The sequence below is a fragment of the Oryx dammah genome, unplaced genomic scaffold, assembly GCF_014754425.2.
Source record: "Oryx dammah isolate SB20612 unplaced genomic scaffold, SCBI_Odam_1.1 HiC_scaffold_1, whole genome shotgun sequence".
Lineage (NCBI taxonomy): Eukaryota > Metazoa > Chordata > Mammalia > Artiodactyla > Bovidae > Oryx > Oryx dammah.
The window spans coordinates 75,010,369-75,029,724 of NW_024070185.1; the positions used below are offsets into that span (position 1 = coordinate 75,010,369).

Genomic DNA, 19,356 nt, shown 5'->3' on the forward strand with positions numbered 1-19,356 from the left:
CAATAAAATGTCCCACTTAAAACTATACCTGCGCTTTCCCTGGAAGCACCAATCACCTGCATATAACAAGCAGAGCTGTTTCTGCTCTATCTATAGAAGAACATTGCAGAAGAGGGAAAAAGACAAAGGCACTAAGGTTTTTAATTTTTACAGGGCTAGACATTTTAGGCCTGTGATCATGTGATATTCATAAAAGGAGATGAGGAAACTGAGGCTCAGAGAGGTTAAGTAACTTGCACAAGGTCATGACTCTAGGAAACAACACAGCAGGAGTTTGTGCCCAAGCCTGCCTGACTCCAAAGCTTTGGAGTAACCACCATGGTCTTATTTACATTCCTGGAGAGAAGGCAATCTGGGAGGTCCAGGGGGACCCTCACTTCTCAATAAAAGAGGAAGAATCTTCCATGTTATTGGCCAATTTCATTTGCTGAAATCACAGTATCATTATATGTAAGGTGAGCACTTTTCTCTATTTGCCTGGTATAGTTCCTATTGCCTGCTGTCCTAGCAGCATTAAAATGCCTATTTTACCCCCAAAAGGTTTGCCTGGTAGATTTTATAGTCACCTAATTATGTTTCTATGTCACAGCTCCTGTGATTGTATCATGGCCAGGAGAGAAGCAAAATAAATAAATAAAACCACTTACTGTTGTGGGGATTAGTGGTTTAGATTAGAAGTAAACTTTCAAGTTTATTTTATTCGGCATGTGCTATCAGTCCATAAAATGTTTTCTATCCACATTAAGTAGCATGCAGACTTCCAACTGTAGTAACACAGTATGTCATAAACCTATGTGACTCTTTTATCTTCCCTTTGTTGGGGATAAAGTCCAATCCTTCAAGTGAAGCTTGTGTCACATAGGTTTAAAAGAAAATATCCTGAGGATGACTTGTACATTCTCAGAGGAGAGTTTTCACTTTCAGGCATGGGCACTGCAAAATATCTCACACTAGAAATGCACCTGATGCCTCTGAATAAACTTGGGAGGCTGCCTGTTCATTCTATTTAAAACCCGTTAGAGTCATCCCAGTGACTCAGGAAAGTATAGACGAATGGAAACTTAGACACACAAACACACACTTCACATGAAATCCTAATGTTCCTCCCAGCCATGAGCACCAAATCTCACTTCCCTTTGTTATCACCCACCAATGTCTTGCTCATGCCTCTAATAAGAGTAGCTGAGCATTTTGAAACCTTTTACAATGATTTTGATTTCAGTATCTAGAATTCAAGAGAATCAATCCTTGTCCTTTCATTGCAACAGTCAACTGCCCCTTCCAGACCACTGAAGTGTCTCTCACCAAGGTATCCAATGATTAGCGTGTTGCTGAAGACAGTGTGCATTCTTTCCTGTCCTTCTCCTGGCCGCTGTGCCTCTGTGACTCCACACTCTCCTGGTTTCCGTCTCATGATTCTGAGCTACTTCTGTCTTTCCCACAGTCTTTTCCTGTCTACTTGTAGTAGCCTCAGCTCTCTGCTCTTGTCACACTGTAGCCTGCCGCTTGGAATCTCAGCCGTATGCACAGCTCCACCATGCTCCTGCAGCATTCCTCTGTACAGCTCTGCAAGTCACCAGTGTCCTTGCCCATTTTTCCTTGAAATTAATTTAGGAAACTGTGCACACTATCACCTTTTGGATATTACTATTAAGGTTAAGAGTACAAGGTCTCATCGAAAAGTTATGGCTGTGGAAAACCATATGGAGATTCCTCAAAAAAAAAAAAACAAACAAACAAAAAATAGAACTACCTCATGACCCAGAAATTCCACTCTTGTGTACATCCAAAAAACTTCAGTTTATCAAAGAAAAAAAACAACTTAAAAACATTAATTCAAAAAGATAGATGAACCCCAGTGTGCATAGCAACATTATTTACAATCGCCAAGATAAGGAAGCAACCTGTCTACCAACAGGTATTGGAACAATGAAGATGTTGTGTATACATACAGTGGAATACTATTAAGCCATAAAGAATAAAATCTTGCCATTTGCAGCAACATGGATGGACTTGAAAGGCATTATGTTAAGTGAAATAAGTCAAACAAAGGCAAACACTGTAATTATCACTTATATGGGGAATCTAAAATACACTATAAGCCAGCAAATATAACAAATAGAAGGAAAATCACAGATAAAGAGAAAAAACTAGCAGTTTCCGTGGAGGGAAGGGAGGAGGGAGGGGCAACATAGAGGTAGGGCATTAAAAGGTACAAACTATTAGGTATAAAATAAGCAACTAGGATATATTGTACAATACCAGGAATACAGCCAACATTTTATTTTTTAACTTTTATTGAAATGTAGTTGACTTAGGGGCTTCCTTGGTGCTTCACATGGTGAAGAATCTGCCTGCAATGCAGGAGACCCAGGTTTGATCCCTGGGTTGGGAAGATCCCCTGAAGGAGGGCATGGCAACGCACTCCAGTATTCTTGCCTGGAGAATCCCCATGGACAGAGGAGCCTGGCAGGCTACTGTCCATGGGGTTGCAAAGAGTCAGACATGACTGAGTGACTAAGTACAGCACAGCACAGATGAATGGATTAAGATGTAGTCTATGTATACAATGGAATATTATTCAACCATAAGAAAGAAGAAAATCCTGCCATCTGTGACAGCACGGATGGGCCTTGAAGGCATTATGCTAGGTGAAATAAGTCAGAGAAAGGCAAAAACACCATGGTATCACTTATATGTGGAATCTGAAGAAAAAGGAAAAGTCAAACTCATAGAAACAGAAAGTAGTAAAATGGTTGCCATGGACTAGGGGGTGAGAGAAATGGGGAAAGGGTTCAAACTTTCAGCTGAAAGATGAATAAGGTTTGATGTTCAAATGTATAACATGATCTTTATAGTTGATAATACCTAATTGTATAGTTGTCAATACATAATTGACATATGCGAGAGAGTAGAACTTCAGTGTTCTCATTAAAAAAAAAGATAAATATGTGAGGTCACACAGAGTCGGACAGGACTGAAGTGACTTAGCAGCAGCAGCTGCAGCAGCATGTACTAATTAGGGGGAACTTTTCACAATGTGTATCAAATTGCCACAATGTATACTTTAAATATCATTCAGGTTTGTCAATCATGCCTCAATAAACTGAAATTACAGAGATTATAAAGCTCTCTCTTAAATATTCTATATCTGAATCCTGGCCTTGTATTGTGATGTAATCTTGGACAAGCTAATAAGTCACTGTTTTCTGTAAAATCTATAAAATGGGAAAAATTCAGGCCATATCATATGGGGATATTGTGCACAGAGGAGTCAAAAATAAACATGTGGGAAGTGGTCGGCACTTAGTAAACACTCAAAAACATTACTATTTACATATTAAAATGTCTGAAAGATCCTAACGAGAAGAAACCAGTTTTGTTTTCTTTAATAACTGGTTTAGGACTTCCCTGGTGGCTTAGTGGTAAAGAATCCACCTGCCAATACAGAAGACATGGGTTCAGTTCCTGGTCGGGGAAGATGCCATTTGCCATGGAGCAACTAAGCCTTTCAAGCCTGTGGGCCACAACTACTGAGCCCATGTACCGCAGATCCTGAAGCCTGCACGTCCTAGAGCCCAGGCTCCACAACGAGAGAAGCCACCGCAGTGAGAAGCCCATACACTGCAATGAAGATGAGCCCCTGCTCACCGCAACTAGAGAAAAGCCTGTACAGCAATGAAGACTCAGCACAGTCAGAATAAATAAATACATAAAATTAGTTTTTAAAAAACTGGTTTAACTTGACCAGAGATGTTTGAACATAACTTAGTTTGAGAAATACATGTTACTGCATCTCTGACCCATCTCAACTCAAAACCATCCAGTGAGCTGCAGACTCACCACACACCTGAGCATAGGATCATCAACCCCAGTATTTCCAAATCCAAGCAATGTATGTCCCACCCCAGCCTTTTCCTCCTCTACTAGTTACTACATAATAAAGAGCACCACCCTCTGCCCACACCAGCAGTCTAAGGGTTGGCCATAACTTTTCACTCACTGCTTACTCCCAACCTGTCACCAGCTTCTACAAACTGCCACTATATTCACTTTCAAAGTGGTCCCTGCCTCTCCATCGCTCCATGCTTGAGAATGAAAAAAAGTGAAAGTGTTAGTCACTCAATCATGTCCAATTCTTTGCAACCCTATGGACTGTAGCCCACCAGGCTCCTCTGTTCATGAGATTTCCCAGGCAAGAATACTGGGGTGGGTAACCATTCCCTTCTCCAGAGGATCTTCCTGATCCAGGGACTGAACCCAGGTATCCTGCATTGCAGGCAGATTCTTTACCATCTGAGCTACCACAGAAGCCCGAGGAATACTGGAGCGGGTAGCCATTCCCTTCGAAGGGATCCCTACCTCGTTATCACCCCATGATTATCACTTCTCAACTGCATAAGAGCAGTGGCCTCCTCACTGGTTTCCCTGATCTCAGTCTCACTCCTGAATTGTTGCCAGAAAAATAGTTTTAAATGCCTAATTAGTTGTATGAATTCTCTTCTTAAAAGGTCTTTTCATGCCTTTTAGGATAAAATTTAAACTCCATTTTAGTATATAAAGCACACCTCTACCCCACACATTTCCATCATTCTTATTTATTTTGTTGTCGTTGTTCAGTCGCCCAGTCGTGTCCAACCCTGTGACCCCATGGACTGCAGCACGCCAGGCTTCCCTGTCCCCCACCATCTCCTGGAGTTTGCCCAAGTTCATGTTCATTGCGTCGGTGATGCCGTCCAGCCATCTCATCCTCTGATGCCCTTTTCTCCTTCTGCCCTCAATCTTTCCCAGCATCAGGGATTTTTCCAATGAGTCATTTGTTCGCATCAGATGCCCAAATATGTCACACTATATCATGCCTCCTTGACTGTACAAACTGCCTTTCCCTGGAAAGTCCTTCTGCACCCAGAGGGCTCCTACTCATTCTTTAAGATTGAATGTTTCATCTTCTCTCAGAAGGCTCTCCTACATAGATGCTAATCTCATAGTTTCCATGGTTGACTCATCCATTTCTCTCCCAGATAATTAGTCTAAGCCAATCACAGTAATTTCATTCTCTCTGGTTTGGAAGTGGGCATGTGAGCCAACCCTGAAAATGAAAAATGAAGGGAAGAGTTGCCTGGGGAGGGGGGAAGTTCTGAGAAAGGTTTCTTGCTTCTAAGAAGAATATACTGGACAGATAATGGACTTTCCCTTGACATTGTATGTGAAGAAGACACCAGGAATTCTGGCAGTTATCCTATGATGCTGACAGCAAATGGCTTGAGGGGAGTTCTGGCTAACTGATAAGAACAGTGCAGAGAGATGAAATGAACCTAGCTTCTCAATCCTGGAATCCTCCCTGACTCTGGACTTGGTGCAGTCTTGGATAATAAATCACCTTATTATCTAAACCAGTGTTTGTTAGAGTTACTTGCTGCTAATGGTGTCCTAACTGATGCAGCTGTCACCATCTCATGGGTCTCTCTGTCATCACAATCAATCATCACACCAAAATCAGGAACATGACAGAAAACGCTCACTGCACTTCAGCATCATTGTGGTGAACTTCAATAATGCCATGTGATAAAGACAGAAAATAAGAAGCGTAAATATTGGAAAGGAGGGCACAAAACTGTCACTCTCTCTAGGCTATTGTATCAGCTACAGAAAAAGGCAAAGATTCTAATAAGAAGCTAGGGGGATTAATTATAAGTCAGTCAGGTGTTCAGCTTGAAAGCAACAAAGACCATGTAAAAATATGATGATGGAAAATCCCATTCAAAATAGCTAAATGCACAAATTAGAACAGTCACGTAATATCTAGGCTATCCATAAGAAATATTCAAAACTTGCATGAAGATAATACTAAAACATAGCTGAATAACATAAAAGAATACCTTGGAAAAATGAAGGAATATAACAGTGTTCCTGAATAGGAGAACTTAATTATTTTGAAGATCCATATCTCTTTGAACTAAAATTCACTGCAATTTTAATACAAATCTCAACACATTTTCAAAAATGACAAACGAGAAAGTGCACATGATTATCAGGAGACTCTGGATAAAAAAAAGATCCATAAGGGGGAATTTGACCTACCTCATGTCAAAACTATACTATTGTTCATAATGGAGCAGGAATACTAAAATATGCAATTCAGAAATACACCTTTGAAAATAATGAGAGCTTATGCTAAATAACTCTGAGAAAAATCACTAACCAATTGGGAAGGAGAAAAAGTATATCCCTACTTCATGTCAAACACACATTAAAAATTCCAAAGAAGTCAGCAAGTCAATTAAAAGCAAATATTAGATCAAACCACATGAAATCACTATTTTTGTAGGTCAAAGGCAGTTGACTATCAGAAATTTCACATAGTTAAAGCTAACGCATTAATTTTGCGGATGAAAACACAGGAAACATGTTTATAGTCTTGGAATGAGGGATACTGACAAAACATAAAACTCAGAAAAGAAGTCTGCACATGTAGAAATTGTCTGTACATATGAAAAGTACCTGTGTTACAAAGTTAACATTAAAATAAGTTAAAAGCTCAAAATCCTTCAAGCTATGTTTCAACAGCATGTGAACCGAAAACTTCCAGATGTACAAGATGGATTTAGAAAAGGCAGAGGAACCAGAGAGCAAATTGCCAACATCCATTGGATCATAGAAAAAGCAAGGGAATTCCAGAAAAACATCTACTGCTTTATTAACTACTCTAAAGCCCTTGACTGAGTGGACCACGACAAATTGTGGAAAATTCTTAAAGAGATGGGAATACCAGACCACCTTACCTGCCTCCTAAGAAATCTGTATACAGGTCAAGAAATACCAGTTAGAACTGGACATGGAACAATGGACTGGTTCAAAATTGGGAAAGGAGTACGTCAAGGCTGTATATTGTCACCCTGCTTATTTAACTTATATGCGAGTACATCATGTGAAATGCCATGCTACATCTAGCTGGAATCAAGATCAAGCTGGAATCAAGATTGCTGGAAGAAATATCAATAACCTTAGCTATGCAGATGACACCACTCTAATAGTAGAAACCAAAGAAGAACTAAAGAGCCTCTTGATGAAGGTGAAAGCTGTGCTTAGTCACTCAGTCACATCTGACAGTTTGCAACTGTAGCCTGCCAGGGTCCTCTGTCTATGGGGATTCTCCCGGCAAGAATACTGGAGTGGGTTGCCATTCCTTCCTCCAGGGGATCTTCCCAACCCAGGGATTGAACCCAGGTCTCCTGCACTGCAGGCGGATTCTTTACCATCTGAGCCACCAGGGAAGCCCAAGAAAACTGGAGTGGGTAGCCTATCCCATCTCTAGGGAAACTTCCTGGGCCAGGAGTCAAACTGGGTCCTCCTGCATTGCAGGTGGATTCTTTACCAGCTGAGCTACCCCGAAAGCCAAAGGTGAAAGAGGAGAGTGAAAAAGCTGGCTTAAAACTCAATACTCAAAAAACTAAGATCATGGTATCTGGTCCCATCATTTCATGGCAAATTTCATTTCATGATGGGGGAAAAAAAATTGATGGGGAAACAATGGAAACAGTGACAGACTTTACTTTTGGGGGCTCCAAAAAAACTGCAGATGGTGACTGCAGCCATGAAATTAAAAGATGCTTGCTCCTTGGAAGAAAAGCTACGATCCATCTAGACAGCATATTAAAAAGCAGAGGCATCATTTTGCTGACAAAGATCCATTTAGTTAAAACTATGGTTTTTCCAGTCATCATGTAAGGATGGGAGGCTGAATAAAGAAGGCTGAATGTTGAAGAATTGATGCTTTTGAATTGTGATGCTGCAGAATACTCTTGAGAGTCCCTTGGACAGCAAAGAGATCAAACCAGTCAATCCTAAAGGCAATAAGAAGTACCAATATTTTGGTTACATGATATGAAGAGCTGACTCATTGGAAAAGACCCTGATGCTGGGAAAGATTGAAGGCAGGAAGAGAAGGGGGCGACAGAGGATGAGACAATTGGGTGGCATCACTGACTCAATGGAAATTAAAGAACAGGCAAGCCCATGGGGTCACAAAGAGCTGGATAGTGCTGAGCAGCTGAACAACAACAAAATTAAAAGCCAAGAACAAATTAGGAGGAAAAAAGATAAGAATTCTCACAATCTATAAGGGAGGGACAAAAATGAAATAGAAATGCACAAAGTAAACAAGTAATTCCAAGCAGAAATGCACATAGATAATTATCATCTGAAAAGATGCTCACCTTTACAAGTAAAAAGGAACTATTAAAATATTAAAATCAAATTATTAAACTTATTGAAATTAAAATATTAATTATTAAATTATTAAGTATAATTATAAATATAAATTAAATTATAAATATAAATATAAATTAAAATAAATATAATTATAAATATATAAATATAAACATTAATTATTAAATATTAAATATTAAAATAACAATTATTAAAATTATTAAAAATTAAAATATTTAAAAGTATATTAAAATAATAAAATCTCATTTTTTTTTTCAGTCTTAGAAATTGGTCACATCAGGGTTAGTGCTTATGTGGGGAAGAAATCATTCTTGTACTCACCTTTTTAGTGAGTATTAGTTTTTCAGAAGATAATTTGTTTGCCCATTTCCATCAAAATTTAAAATGTGTATATCCGTCAAATCAGCAGTTATGCTTTTAAGAATCTGTCATAAAGAAATACTTGTATACGCATATTCCTTGGCAGCACTGTCTGTTACAGGCACTAAATAGGAAATATCAATTTCCAGTAATAATTTGGTGATTAAATAAATTATGATATGTCTTCACTATAAGATATTATTCAGCCAATTTTAAAAGGATACAGATTAATATGTATTGATATGGAAAGTCCTTCATGACATATGATAAATTGAAAAAAAAGCACTACAATATATATCAAACAATCCTATTTATGATAAAAAAAAATCCTATATGCATTCTACATGTCAATGTACATAGATCGGCTATCAGGAACATTAGGGTCAAGGAAAACACTCTATAAAGTTATACTTAAAATATCTTTTATAAGAACACATCATCTATTATCTATGTCATTATACAAATACAACTAAGTTCACTTAGGAGTGATTTCCACAAATGTCCATGAGGTATGGCCAATTCCAGACATTTCCCAGGATTTTTAAAATTTTAATCACTTGGTGAAAACCACATGTAACATATACATATGTTCCCATTTCCTCCAAGGACCACAAAATACATTTTCAATGAAAAGGAAACTAGCAGAACCTGTTTGATCCCAATTCTTTAACTGATACTATATTTCAGGACCATATTTTAGGACAGCTCTACTTTGAAGATATAGGAGGGTCTTGCCTCATCCAGGAAAGTGCACTTGAAGATCTTACCCTTTAAACAATGAAAGGAGGGAGGAGCATGTTTTGATCATCCAATCTGCCTTGTCTGTAATCATCCCTCATTCCTGAGCCAGTGGATTGGATACACCACCACTGCCTCCTTCCTAACCGAGCTACTGACTAGCATGTATGTCATTAGCCTTTAGGATGACTTCCTACCATTTCACTTAATGAGAGTGTCAGGACCTCCATTTGAAGCCCTCCCATTTTCCCTCAGTGCCTGCCCACTCCCCTTCCTGCCTCCCTGCTTTTCTCCCTCTTTCTCCTTCTCATCCTTATCACAGACTTCTGACATTCTCGGGTGAGTCGCAGCTGGAAGCCTGCACCCTTCTCCGGGGCAGACCAGAGCCCACTGCAGGGCACATACCCGTGTTTCTGGCTGTGATCTTGGAACTGTGTCTCAGCAGACGGACAAACACATTGCTGTTGCAGTGGTTCACCAACTGCAGGCGGAGACCCCTCCGAGTCTGGATCTTGACCAAGCATTTTGCCATTACTGTTTCTTCAATTCTCCGTGTCTCCTCTGCCTGTCATGGTCCAGGGCAGCTACCACCAGCCATGGTGGCTTTGACCTTTCACTAACTGTCCATTCTGTTTTAAAGGACCGAGGTAGGGCCCACTGAATGAATCAAATGTCAGGCTCCTAATGCAGCCAACAGAAATAACTCAGGAGGGATCAGCATGGGGCCAGAGGAGGGAGGGGGATGCTATTTTTAAACTCTCCACTCACTCCCTTGACAAACAATGAAATAATATACAACATCCTTACCCTAGCCAATTTGAAACCATTCAGGGCAGAGGACGCCAGCCCAATGTCCTACAGCTCCTAGGAACTGAATGCCTCCCCTGCCCCACAAAAATAAAACAATACTGAGGCAACTCTGATGGAGAAACAATCCACCTTGATTTCTTTTAAAAAATATTTGAATCTTTATTATGTTCTAGAGCAGTGCTTTCCAATAAAAATAAAATGCAAGCCACTGCACGGGGATGACCCAGAGAGATGTTATGGGGAGGGAGGTGGGAGGGGGGTTCATGTTTGGGAAAGCATGTACACCCGTGGTGGATTCATGTCAATGTATGGCAAAACCAATACAGTATTGTAAAGTAAAATAAAGTAAAAATAAAAATTAAAATAAATAAATAAAGAACAAAAAGGAAACATTTGAAAAGTGAAGGAAATAAAATTAATTTTAATGATGTGTTTTATTTGAAGCCAAGATATCTAAACTAGTATCATTCACCATGTAACAATATCAAAATAATAAAATAGTTTATTATTTTGATAATAATAAAAAATAATAGTTTATTTTTGGTACTAGGTCTTTGAAACTTGTGTGCATTTGCACACTTACAGCATGTCTCAGTTCAGCAAACAGCAGGACATGACTTAGCGACTGAACAACAGCATTCCCAATGCTCAACAGCCACATGAGATTGCCCTATTGGACAGCACAGTTCTGGACAAAGTGCTGAGGACCTCGTGGCATTACCTCTGTCCTCACAAGGATGCTAAAATGTCCCTTTTTGGATAGAAAAGGAAACAGCATCCTGGAAAGAGTAACTGACTTGACCAAATTCACAAAGTAAGTGGCAAAGCCATGATTTGAACCTAAGCATCCAATATCGGTTGACTAAGAAGACAGTCTCTCAGGAGGACAGCTGATGGTACCCCTACTTCTAACCTCATGTTTCAAATGTAGGATCTGAATATAATGTAATTCTCTCTCTCAAGACTTTGAAAGTCCTGCACGTGTACCTCTGAGCATGAAATGTGCTTGCATCCCAGAGTTAGTGTTCTGAGAGCAAAATGTTTTCAATATTTTAGGAATATTGAAAAATTCCTATATTTGAAAATATTTTAGCTGATTAGTAGCTGTGCCCCATATACTATCATTCAGTTCTATGTCTTGGCTGGTACATTTTCTCACTTTCATTTTTAGAAGAAAAAGTTTTTTCCTCCCACTATTATGCATATATGCATTTTTCTTCTTTAAATAGCTACTGAGGGCAAAAGATAATTTTCTAATAAAAATATTCTTTTTTTCTCCTCTCTTGACAAAACAAAACATTATATGCAGAGCAGTCAGTTGAAATTATGCATTGTTATATCTCACTGTGGGAATATAAATTGATCTAACATTTCTGGAAAAAAAGTTTAGCAAAATACATTGAATTTTATAGGCATGGTATCTGTTGACTCAAAAATTCTACTTTTAGGAATTTAGCCTGAGGAAATAATGAGAAATGTTGACAAAAATTTATGCACAAAGATTTTCATCAGAGTGTCATTTATTGTAGTGAAAAGAAAAAAAAAGTCAATCTAAATTTCCAGTGGGAAAATGATTAAATACATGTGATGGAATATTGTACCTCCATTAAAATGTATGTTTAGGAATTTAATGATGTGGGGAAAAGCTTGCAATATATTGATTACTGGAAGAAGCAGTTTATGTAAGCAGTATGACCTCAACTATATAAAAAAGTACACTACAGACGAGACTATAAATTTTGATAGGGGAAAATGAGGAGGCCAGCTATACACTGTGGGTGGAGGTCACTTCTAGATATCTCCCAGAGGGCTCCCTCTCCCCACCCACAGATTATCAGTTCCAGTTTCAACAGGGCAGTTCCTCCTCTCACCAGGGTTAGTCAATTTCCAAACTTGACACTTGAAAATACTCCTAAAAATTCACAATACCTTCACCCCTTTGCAATTCACTTTTTGATATAATACTGAGCAGAATCCCTATTTATAAAAAGATAGGCTGCACAGACGTGGGGCCCTAGGACAGTACCTGCTAGGCCTTCCCTCACTAGCCACCAACAGCAGTTCCTGAAAAACTACTGAAAATCGTTAGGATACTGAAAAATAAATCGGAAAGCCCCCGTGCCAAATGAATCAGTACTGTGCAGGAACACAGATCAAGGATTTTAAAAGATTAATGTGGGCTCACTGGCATGGCAGTAGACCAGGCCTGAGATATTGAGAAAACCCCCCTTTGTCTATTTGGATGTAATATAGATTAATCTGTGTGCTATCATTATAAATAAAGACAACATGATGTGACTTGATAGCACACTCTAAACAGAAAAACCCAAAGCAACAACAAAAACCAAAACGAAAACCCCTAAAAGCAAATAAAAAACCCGAAACAAAACCACCACCATCCCTTATATCTGTTCATTTCCACGGAGAGTTATTCTCTTTTAATTCTCAACCTTCAAGTTTCATTATAATTTTGAAGTGTCTCCCTTCCTTTTACTAACTATAACTAATGATAAAAAAATGTTTTGCATCTCGTGCATGTAAAATTTTTTTCTTACTTTAACTTGTTCCCACTCTTTAAGTTACTTTTCAGAGATCTTAAGTATGATTCTTTTACCCTCTTTCTTCAGGGATCTTCAGCTTTTATTTAGAGGGAAGCATCCCATATTATCCCAGCGATTTCTGTCTACCTTGAACTGTTCTACCCAGAGGTGTGGCTACATTTCAAGAGGAAGCAACAAAGGGAAGCAGAGCCAACCCAAGGATTCTGGGAGAAACTGCCCAAGAAGCTTGTTCTTCTTCTACGCACTGTGCTCATAGACCCAACAGCAATAGCACAACATTTGGATGCCCTTGAACACCCTTCCTGTTTAGATTTGTCTTGTTTGTTTGAAGAATCAGGAATGCATGTCTGGGCAGTGACAAGAAGCTAAAGAAAGCAGCAGATATGTGTGAAGAGAGGAATTGATTTTCCACAATGAGATGCCAGAAACACTGATAAATCAGGCAGAAGCCACAGCAGAAGAGAGTTCAATGATAAGAGCTGTTCATAAGCCTGGATTTCATGTCTGCTTTGGGGACAAACTTCCTGGCACAGATTTGAGGCAAGGGGACAAGTCTATCTTTGCTTTGTGGGTGACTGGGAGCTACTACATGACTTGGAACCCTAGGGCTTCCGAAAATGGAGACAATAAATCTCCCACGGGTGTTAGGACAAGGAAATGAGATTGACTATATCAACTGCCTTGCATAGTGCTGGCTCCCGGCTGATGAAGGAGAACTTAGAGGAGTTACAGAAAGTAAAAGTAAAAGCATAACCTCTGGGTTCTAATCCTGGCTGTACCATTTATCTGACTTCCGTTTCCATGCCTGTAAAATGAGCAGAGCAAAAGCAGGACCTATCTCCCAGGGCTGCTAGGAGGATTAATGAACGGGATCCATGAGGAATGTTCAGATCAGGGGCTATAACAGGAATTACTCAAAAAAATTACTGATTTTTTCCTAACACATGCTCTCTCCTTTACTCAAGGGAAAGACAGTGAAGAGTTTAAATAGTCTGGATTTTCTCCCTTCTGTCAGCCATCTGTTTCTAACATTTCTAGTTACTTTTCCCTAAATGGGGCTTCCCTGGTGGCAGATGGTAAAGCGTCTGCCTGCAATGCAGGAGACCTGGGTTCGGTTCCTGGTTTGGGAAGATGCCCTGGAGAGGAAAATGGCAATCCACTCCAGCACTCTTGCCTGGAAAATCCCATGGACGGAGGAGCCTGATAGGCTACAGTCCATAGGCTCACAAAGAGTCGGACACGACTGAGTGACTTCACTCAGCATTGCAGGCTGTTTACCTGACCAGCCCTGTGACCTTGGGAAAGCTATATAAGCTTGTTGAAATGTAGTTTTCTGCCTGGAAAATAGTACTGATGTTGACATTCATGTTACTGAGTGCCTGATAAGTAGCAGGCACAGTAAATGCTAGCCACTCTATTATCATCAATATCATGTACCTTATTAGTTATTTTGAAACCTAACAGGTTTCACAGGTGTAGTGGGTTTAGCTTTTAGTTAAAATAGTTATGGAGATTCACTGAAATTTTAGCTGACTGCTAACTCCAGTTAGGAAGATAATAAAAAGTTATTACACACATTAAATGTTCTTCATAATAAATTTAGACATCAAGTATCAGTTACGTGATACTTGATGTCTCAGGTTATTTGACGCTTAAATTTATTTGAGGTCTAAATTATTTGAAAATCCTTGGCACTGTCACATATCATATTTATCATATAATGAAATATAATGTTATAAAATATTTTAATAATATTTTGTGATACAATGGGTATATTCTTGGATATATAATAACAAGAAATGGAAGCAGTTCCCAGCACCACTAAGTGACAGAGCTATTCGACCAGGTAGTCAGTCATTTGTATAATTCAATTTCCTCCTTTGTAAAATGAGACATTATCTGTCCTATCCATTTCAAAGAAATGGTCATGAGTCTCAAATTATAGTAATTCATGAAAAAAACTCTGAAAATGTATAAGATGCTTTGGCATATTGGATACTCTTCCTCTTATTATCTCCCTTATCAGATGAAGCACTCATTGAGTGCCTCCTCCCTTTAACACAAGAGCACTGCTCAGTGGGGCCAGTCATCACATTCAGTGGTGGGAGAAAGGCCAATAAACCTCCTGGAGAATTACAGCTGCAGAACAGAATTCAAACAGTGCAGCTGTGCACTGTGGGGAAAGAGAACACTCTTCACAGGGACTTCATGGCTATAACAGAGCAGCGGTCCCCAGTCTTTCTGGCAGCAGGAACCTGTTTCGTGAGAGTTTTTCCATGGATGGGAAGGGATGGTTTCAGGATGACTCAAGCTCATTACATTTATTGTGCACTTTATTTCTATTATTATTACATGCGCTCCACCCCAGATCATCAGGCATTAGATGAAAAGGAGGTTGGGGACCCCTGCTGTAGAGGATTCTAACATAGGACTCATCTGTTTCCCTGACCATCTGATACACTGACAACTGTGGCATCTCTAAATAGGGAGTTTATTCGAGCTATGTCAGAGAAGGACAGACAAGAGAGGGAGAAATAGTAAGAGAGACAGGAAGGGCGGACAGAGTGTCACAGCGCTCTGTCTGCTCAGACCACTGGTGACGATTTCTAAACAGGCAGGAAAAACAGACTGGACACTCCCTCAGACACTGCTCTGCTTGCTGCCTCCTTGTGTTCTGATCCTGACTTTTTTACCCCAAACTTAGAGAATTAATATTCTTGAAAATAAATCCTAGGTGGTAGTTATTATTATTATCAAAAAAGCACTGCCTGCACAGTGCAGGGAAGTAGAGAACTACCAGAAGGTAGGAAATGGGTGGAGGAGATCCCAGTAGTCCCTCAAAGGTGACAGCCCAGAGAAAACTGCTGCTGACATGTGCTCTGTTTCCTCCCAGACCTGCAGGAGTTTTAAGTTCAACGGGTTGCAAACATAGTTAAAATACTTACAAGTTGGTGAGGCCTAGAGAAGTCATAATGGAGTATGAAATTTTAACCTCAAAGCCAAAGATACCAATGTGTTGTGCTATAAATCATTCTGTGTGATGTTTTGAAACTTTTAAAACTGTATTTTTTGTTTACAGTACTAAAATCAGAGCTATCACTCCTCTGACAAAGGTCTGTATAATCAAAGCTGTGGCTTTTCCAGTTGTCATGTATGGATGTCAGAGTTGGACTATAAAGAAGGCTGAGCACTGAAGAATTAATTGATGCTTTTGAACTGCGGTGCTGGAGAAGACTCTTGAGAGTCCCTTGGACTGCAAGGAGATCCAACCTATCAATCCTAAAGGAAATCAGTCCTGAATATTCATTGGAAGGACTGATGATGAAGCTGCAGCTCCAATACTTTGGCCACCTGATGTGAAGAGCTGACTCACTGGAAAAGACCCTGATGCTGAAAAAGATTGAGGGCAGAAGGGGGCGACAGAGGATGAGATGACTGGATAGCATCACTGACTCAATAAATAGGAGTTTGAGCAAACTCCAGGAGACAGTGAAGGACAGGGAAGCCTGGCGTGCTACAGTCCATGGGGTTGCAAAGAGTCAGACACAACTCAGCAACTAAACAACAACTGACTTTCTGAGTGCTATTTACCAAGATCTGAGCAAGCTCAGTTTGTCCATGCTCTCCCTCCCTCCTTCTCTGACAGAGTCCCCACAAAGGGCTGCTTTAGAAGACTCTCCCTGAACACAGACAAGCCTGCATCCATGTGAGCCTGTTCACAAACTGGATGGCTCGTCTTTCATTCATCCAACAGATACTCCCTGAGCACTTAAGTGTGCTAGGCACTGGCCCAGACACTTGGAATACAGTTGAGTCTGAGCCTGATTATGGTCTTGGCCCCATCCTGGAGGGTGATACAGATGTGCAACAAATAAGCCAACACACAGACAAGATAATGTGAGTGCTGTGAAGGGAATAACAGGATTCATCATTGATAACTTGGCAGGAGTAGGGTTTTGGGGGTAAAGCTTCAGATGGAGCTGTTGTCGAAAGATCGTCTTAGGGTGATAGTTCACCCTACATCTGAAGAGGAGACAGAAGGATCCATTGTTGCAAAGGTACCTTATCATATGCTGAATGCTTCTCTGTCATACTGAAGTTTATTGAGGGGTTCCTTTCTGGCCCCCAAGTCAAAGTTTTCATTACTTTTGCTTTACAGTGATGATAGGTTAGCAGCAGGCTTTGGTCTAAGCTCTTAATATACATCCTCTTGGGGATGCTGATCTTATTTTTCAGAGTATCTTTGTCTTTTTCATAGTAAAAAAAATGTATTTTCTATTGCTATGGGTCAATTAATACTCATGACAACCCTGTTAACTAGGGCTGTTATTTACAAATTTTACAGAGAAGGGAACAGAGGCTTAAAGATTAGGAGCTACTTCCTACGAAAATAAACATCATACCCTCCCCCAAACACACAGACAGCATCATCCTTTTTCTAGACAGTCACCCACCCTGTCAATTCCACCTCCTAATTCTTCCTCACCCACTTCCCAGTCCCAGCCACCTCTTTGGAGTCTGAGGCAGCTGCCCTCTCAGCCTCTGACACATCCATCTCAGGGCATCTAGATACAAAGCAAGTTTTTAAAAACACTAATCTGTTCACTTCACTCACTTAAAACTGTCAGATAGCTTCTTTCAGACATACCCAGCAGGGATTTTCTTGAAACCTTTAGCTCATAAATTTAGAACAAAAGCTTAGTGATAACTTCTCATGGACACAGAATCTTAACAACTAAAGACTGATTTCATATACTTAATGGAAAATCTAAAGATGAAGAACAATACACAGCATTTGCTTAAATTACCTTCCCAATTAGGTTCCAAAGTATGATGCTAGAAACGTCTCTAGAGCTTCAGGAGAAAAGGAATTAACTTTTGAAGTGAATGAGCTTAATGTTTTGTCTTCTAGGATTCTTTTTCCTTTCATTTTCTGGTATTCCAGATTCTATCAGTTAAATCAAAGAGGAAGGGCACCCACAGTGAGGTGAGGGGCAGGATAAGCCGAACTCTATGAAAGCCTGAGAAGTAGCATAAGATGCTCTAGCTACAAGGAAATGGGCATCTCAGCCTCTATTTCCAAATCTCTTCTGCCAACCAGAAAAGTCATGAAGGCCCCGCTGAAGACTGAGAATCACAAGGCCTGCTGACAGCTCTAAGAACTTCCCGCAATCCCTCATGTTTTCCTAACTTTCCAATAAGATGTGGATCTGCATCTTATCTACAAACAAGAAAGAGCATATCATTCCAAGCAGTCAGCTTTCGATAAGAAATAAAAGTTAAAAAAACATATTCATGAGAAGACAGATGTATTGCTGGGCTACTACCTCTATCTTCCAAAGAATGAATTTAGTCCCTGACCCTCCAAAATCAATTATAAGATTTCTGAACAAAATGTTTACAGTGAGCATACTCTGTTTCAATAGGGAAATGTTTACATACTGAAAAAAATAGAAATAGAGCAAAGAATATAAAAAACTAACAAGTTATTTTTAAATGACATAAAAAGCCTAATGCACATTGTACTTATGAGTTCTCAGTGGAAGTAGGTTAGAACTCTGAATTTTTTGTTTTATTTCATAGCATGGCTTATATGTAATCTTAGGGCTTAGGGTCAGGAACAGAAAAGTCAGCTAGAATGGCTCCCCTTCCATTAACCATCCAGCCTTTAGTGAGAAGATCCCAGGCATTGTGCAGGGAGGGGCATGCAGTTAGATCAGACATGTAAACTGATGGTTAGAAAGAGGGGGTTTTTTAAAAAAAAAAAAAAAAGAAAGAAAGAGGGGTTTTAGGAATCAAATATAAGAGGCACCTCCAGAGAAATGGGCAGCAGAGTGGTAGTTACCAGGAGCTGTGGGAGTGGGGATGTGGAGATGTTTGTCAGAGGATACAAACTTACAGTTGTTAGATTAACAAGATCTGGGGATCTAATGTACAGTATGGTGATTATAGCTAGTAATGCAATATTACATACTTAAATATTGCTAAGAGTCGATCTTATGTTCTCACCAAAAGAAAGAAATGATCATTATGCTATGGGAGGGAAGTGTTAGCTAACTCTATGGTGATCATCATTTTGTACCATATAAATGTATCAAATCAATACATTGTACATCTTAAATTTGTACACGGTTATATATAATTATATCTCAATAAAGATAAAAAGAAGAATAAATGCAAGAATGAAAGAAAAGAAAGCTATTAGTAGTTTCTTCAGAGCCAGGAGCATGTCATGGGGAGGAGCCACTTGACAAAACAGTATGGACTGAGCCGGTGGAGCAGAGGAAAGCTGGAAGAGCAGCCCCAGCAAAGGAAACTGCAGAGAGGATCCTGTCTGGGTCTGCACTACTGGGTGGGGGTGGGTGGGAGGAGAGCTGCAGTCACAGAATGATGAGAGGGTCAGGCAGGACCAATGGAAGGAAATATGGCGAGTGTGGACCAGATTGGGAGGAGCCATGAACACCAGGGCTGGACTCTGCTCCACAGCCAATGGGGAAGGTTCTAGAAACTACTTCTAATAAGGGTGATGGCTCCAGCAGGAGTTTAGAGAATGGGTTAGATGAAGATAAATAAGGAAGATACTGCAGTGTCCTCAGAGAGAGAAGAGGGGACCTGGAATGAAGATGTAACAGCCGGCTGAAGAGTTGGGACAACGTCA

General features: G+C 39.8%; 1 protein-coding gene across 3 annotated transcripts in view; it reads right to left on the reverse strand.

The window, feature by feature from the left end:
• Positions 1-19,356, reverse strand: part of FRMD3 (FERM domain containing 3) — a 345,545-nt gene that overhangs the window by 37,525 nt on the left and 288,664 nt on the right. The window contains exon 1 of one of the 3 annotated variants that reach the window (XM_040244439.1): positions 9,733-9,892. The exons of the other annotated variants lie outside the window; for them this stretch is intronic. Within the exon in view, the coding sequence (XP_040100373.1) occupies positions 9,733-9,859 (127 nt within the window). The 5' untranslated portion in view covers positions 9,860-9,892. Of the gene's footprint in view, positions 1-9,732; positions 9,893-19,356 lie in introns of those variants that run through there. 3 annotated transcript variants of the gene reach the window in all.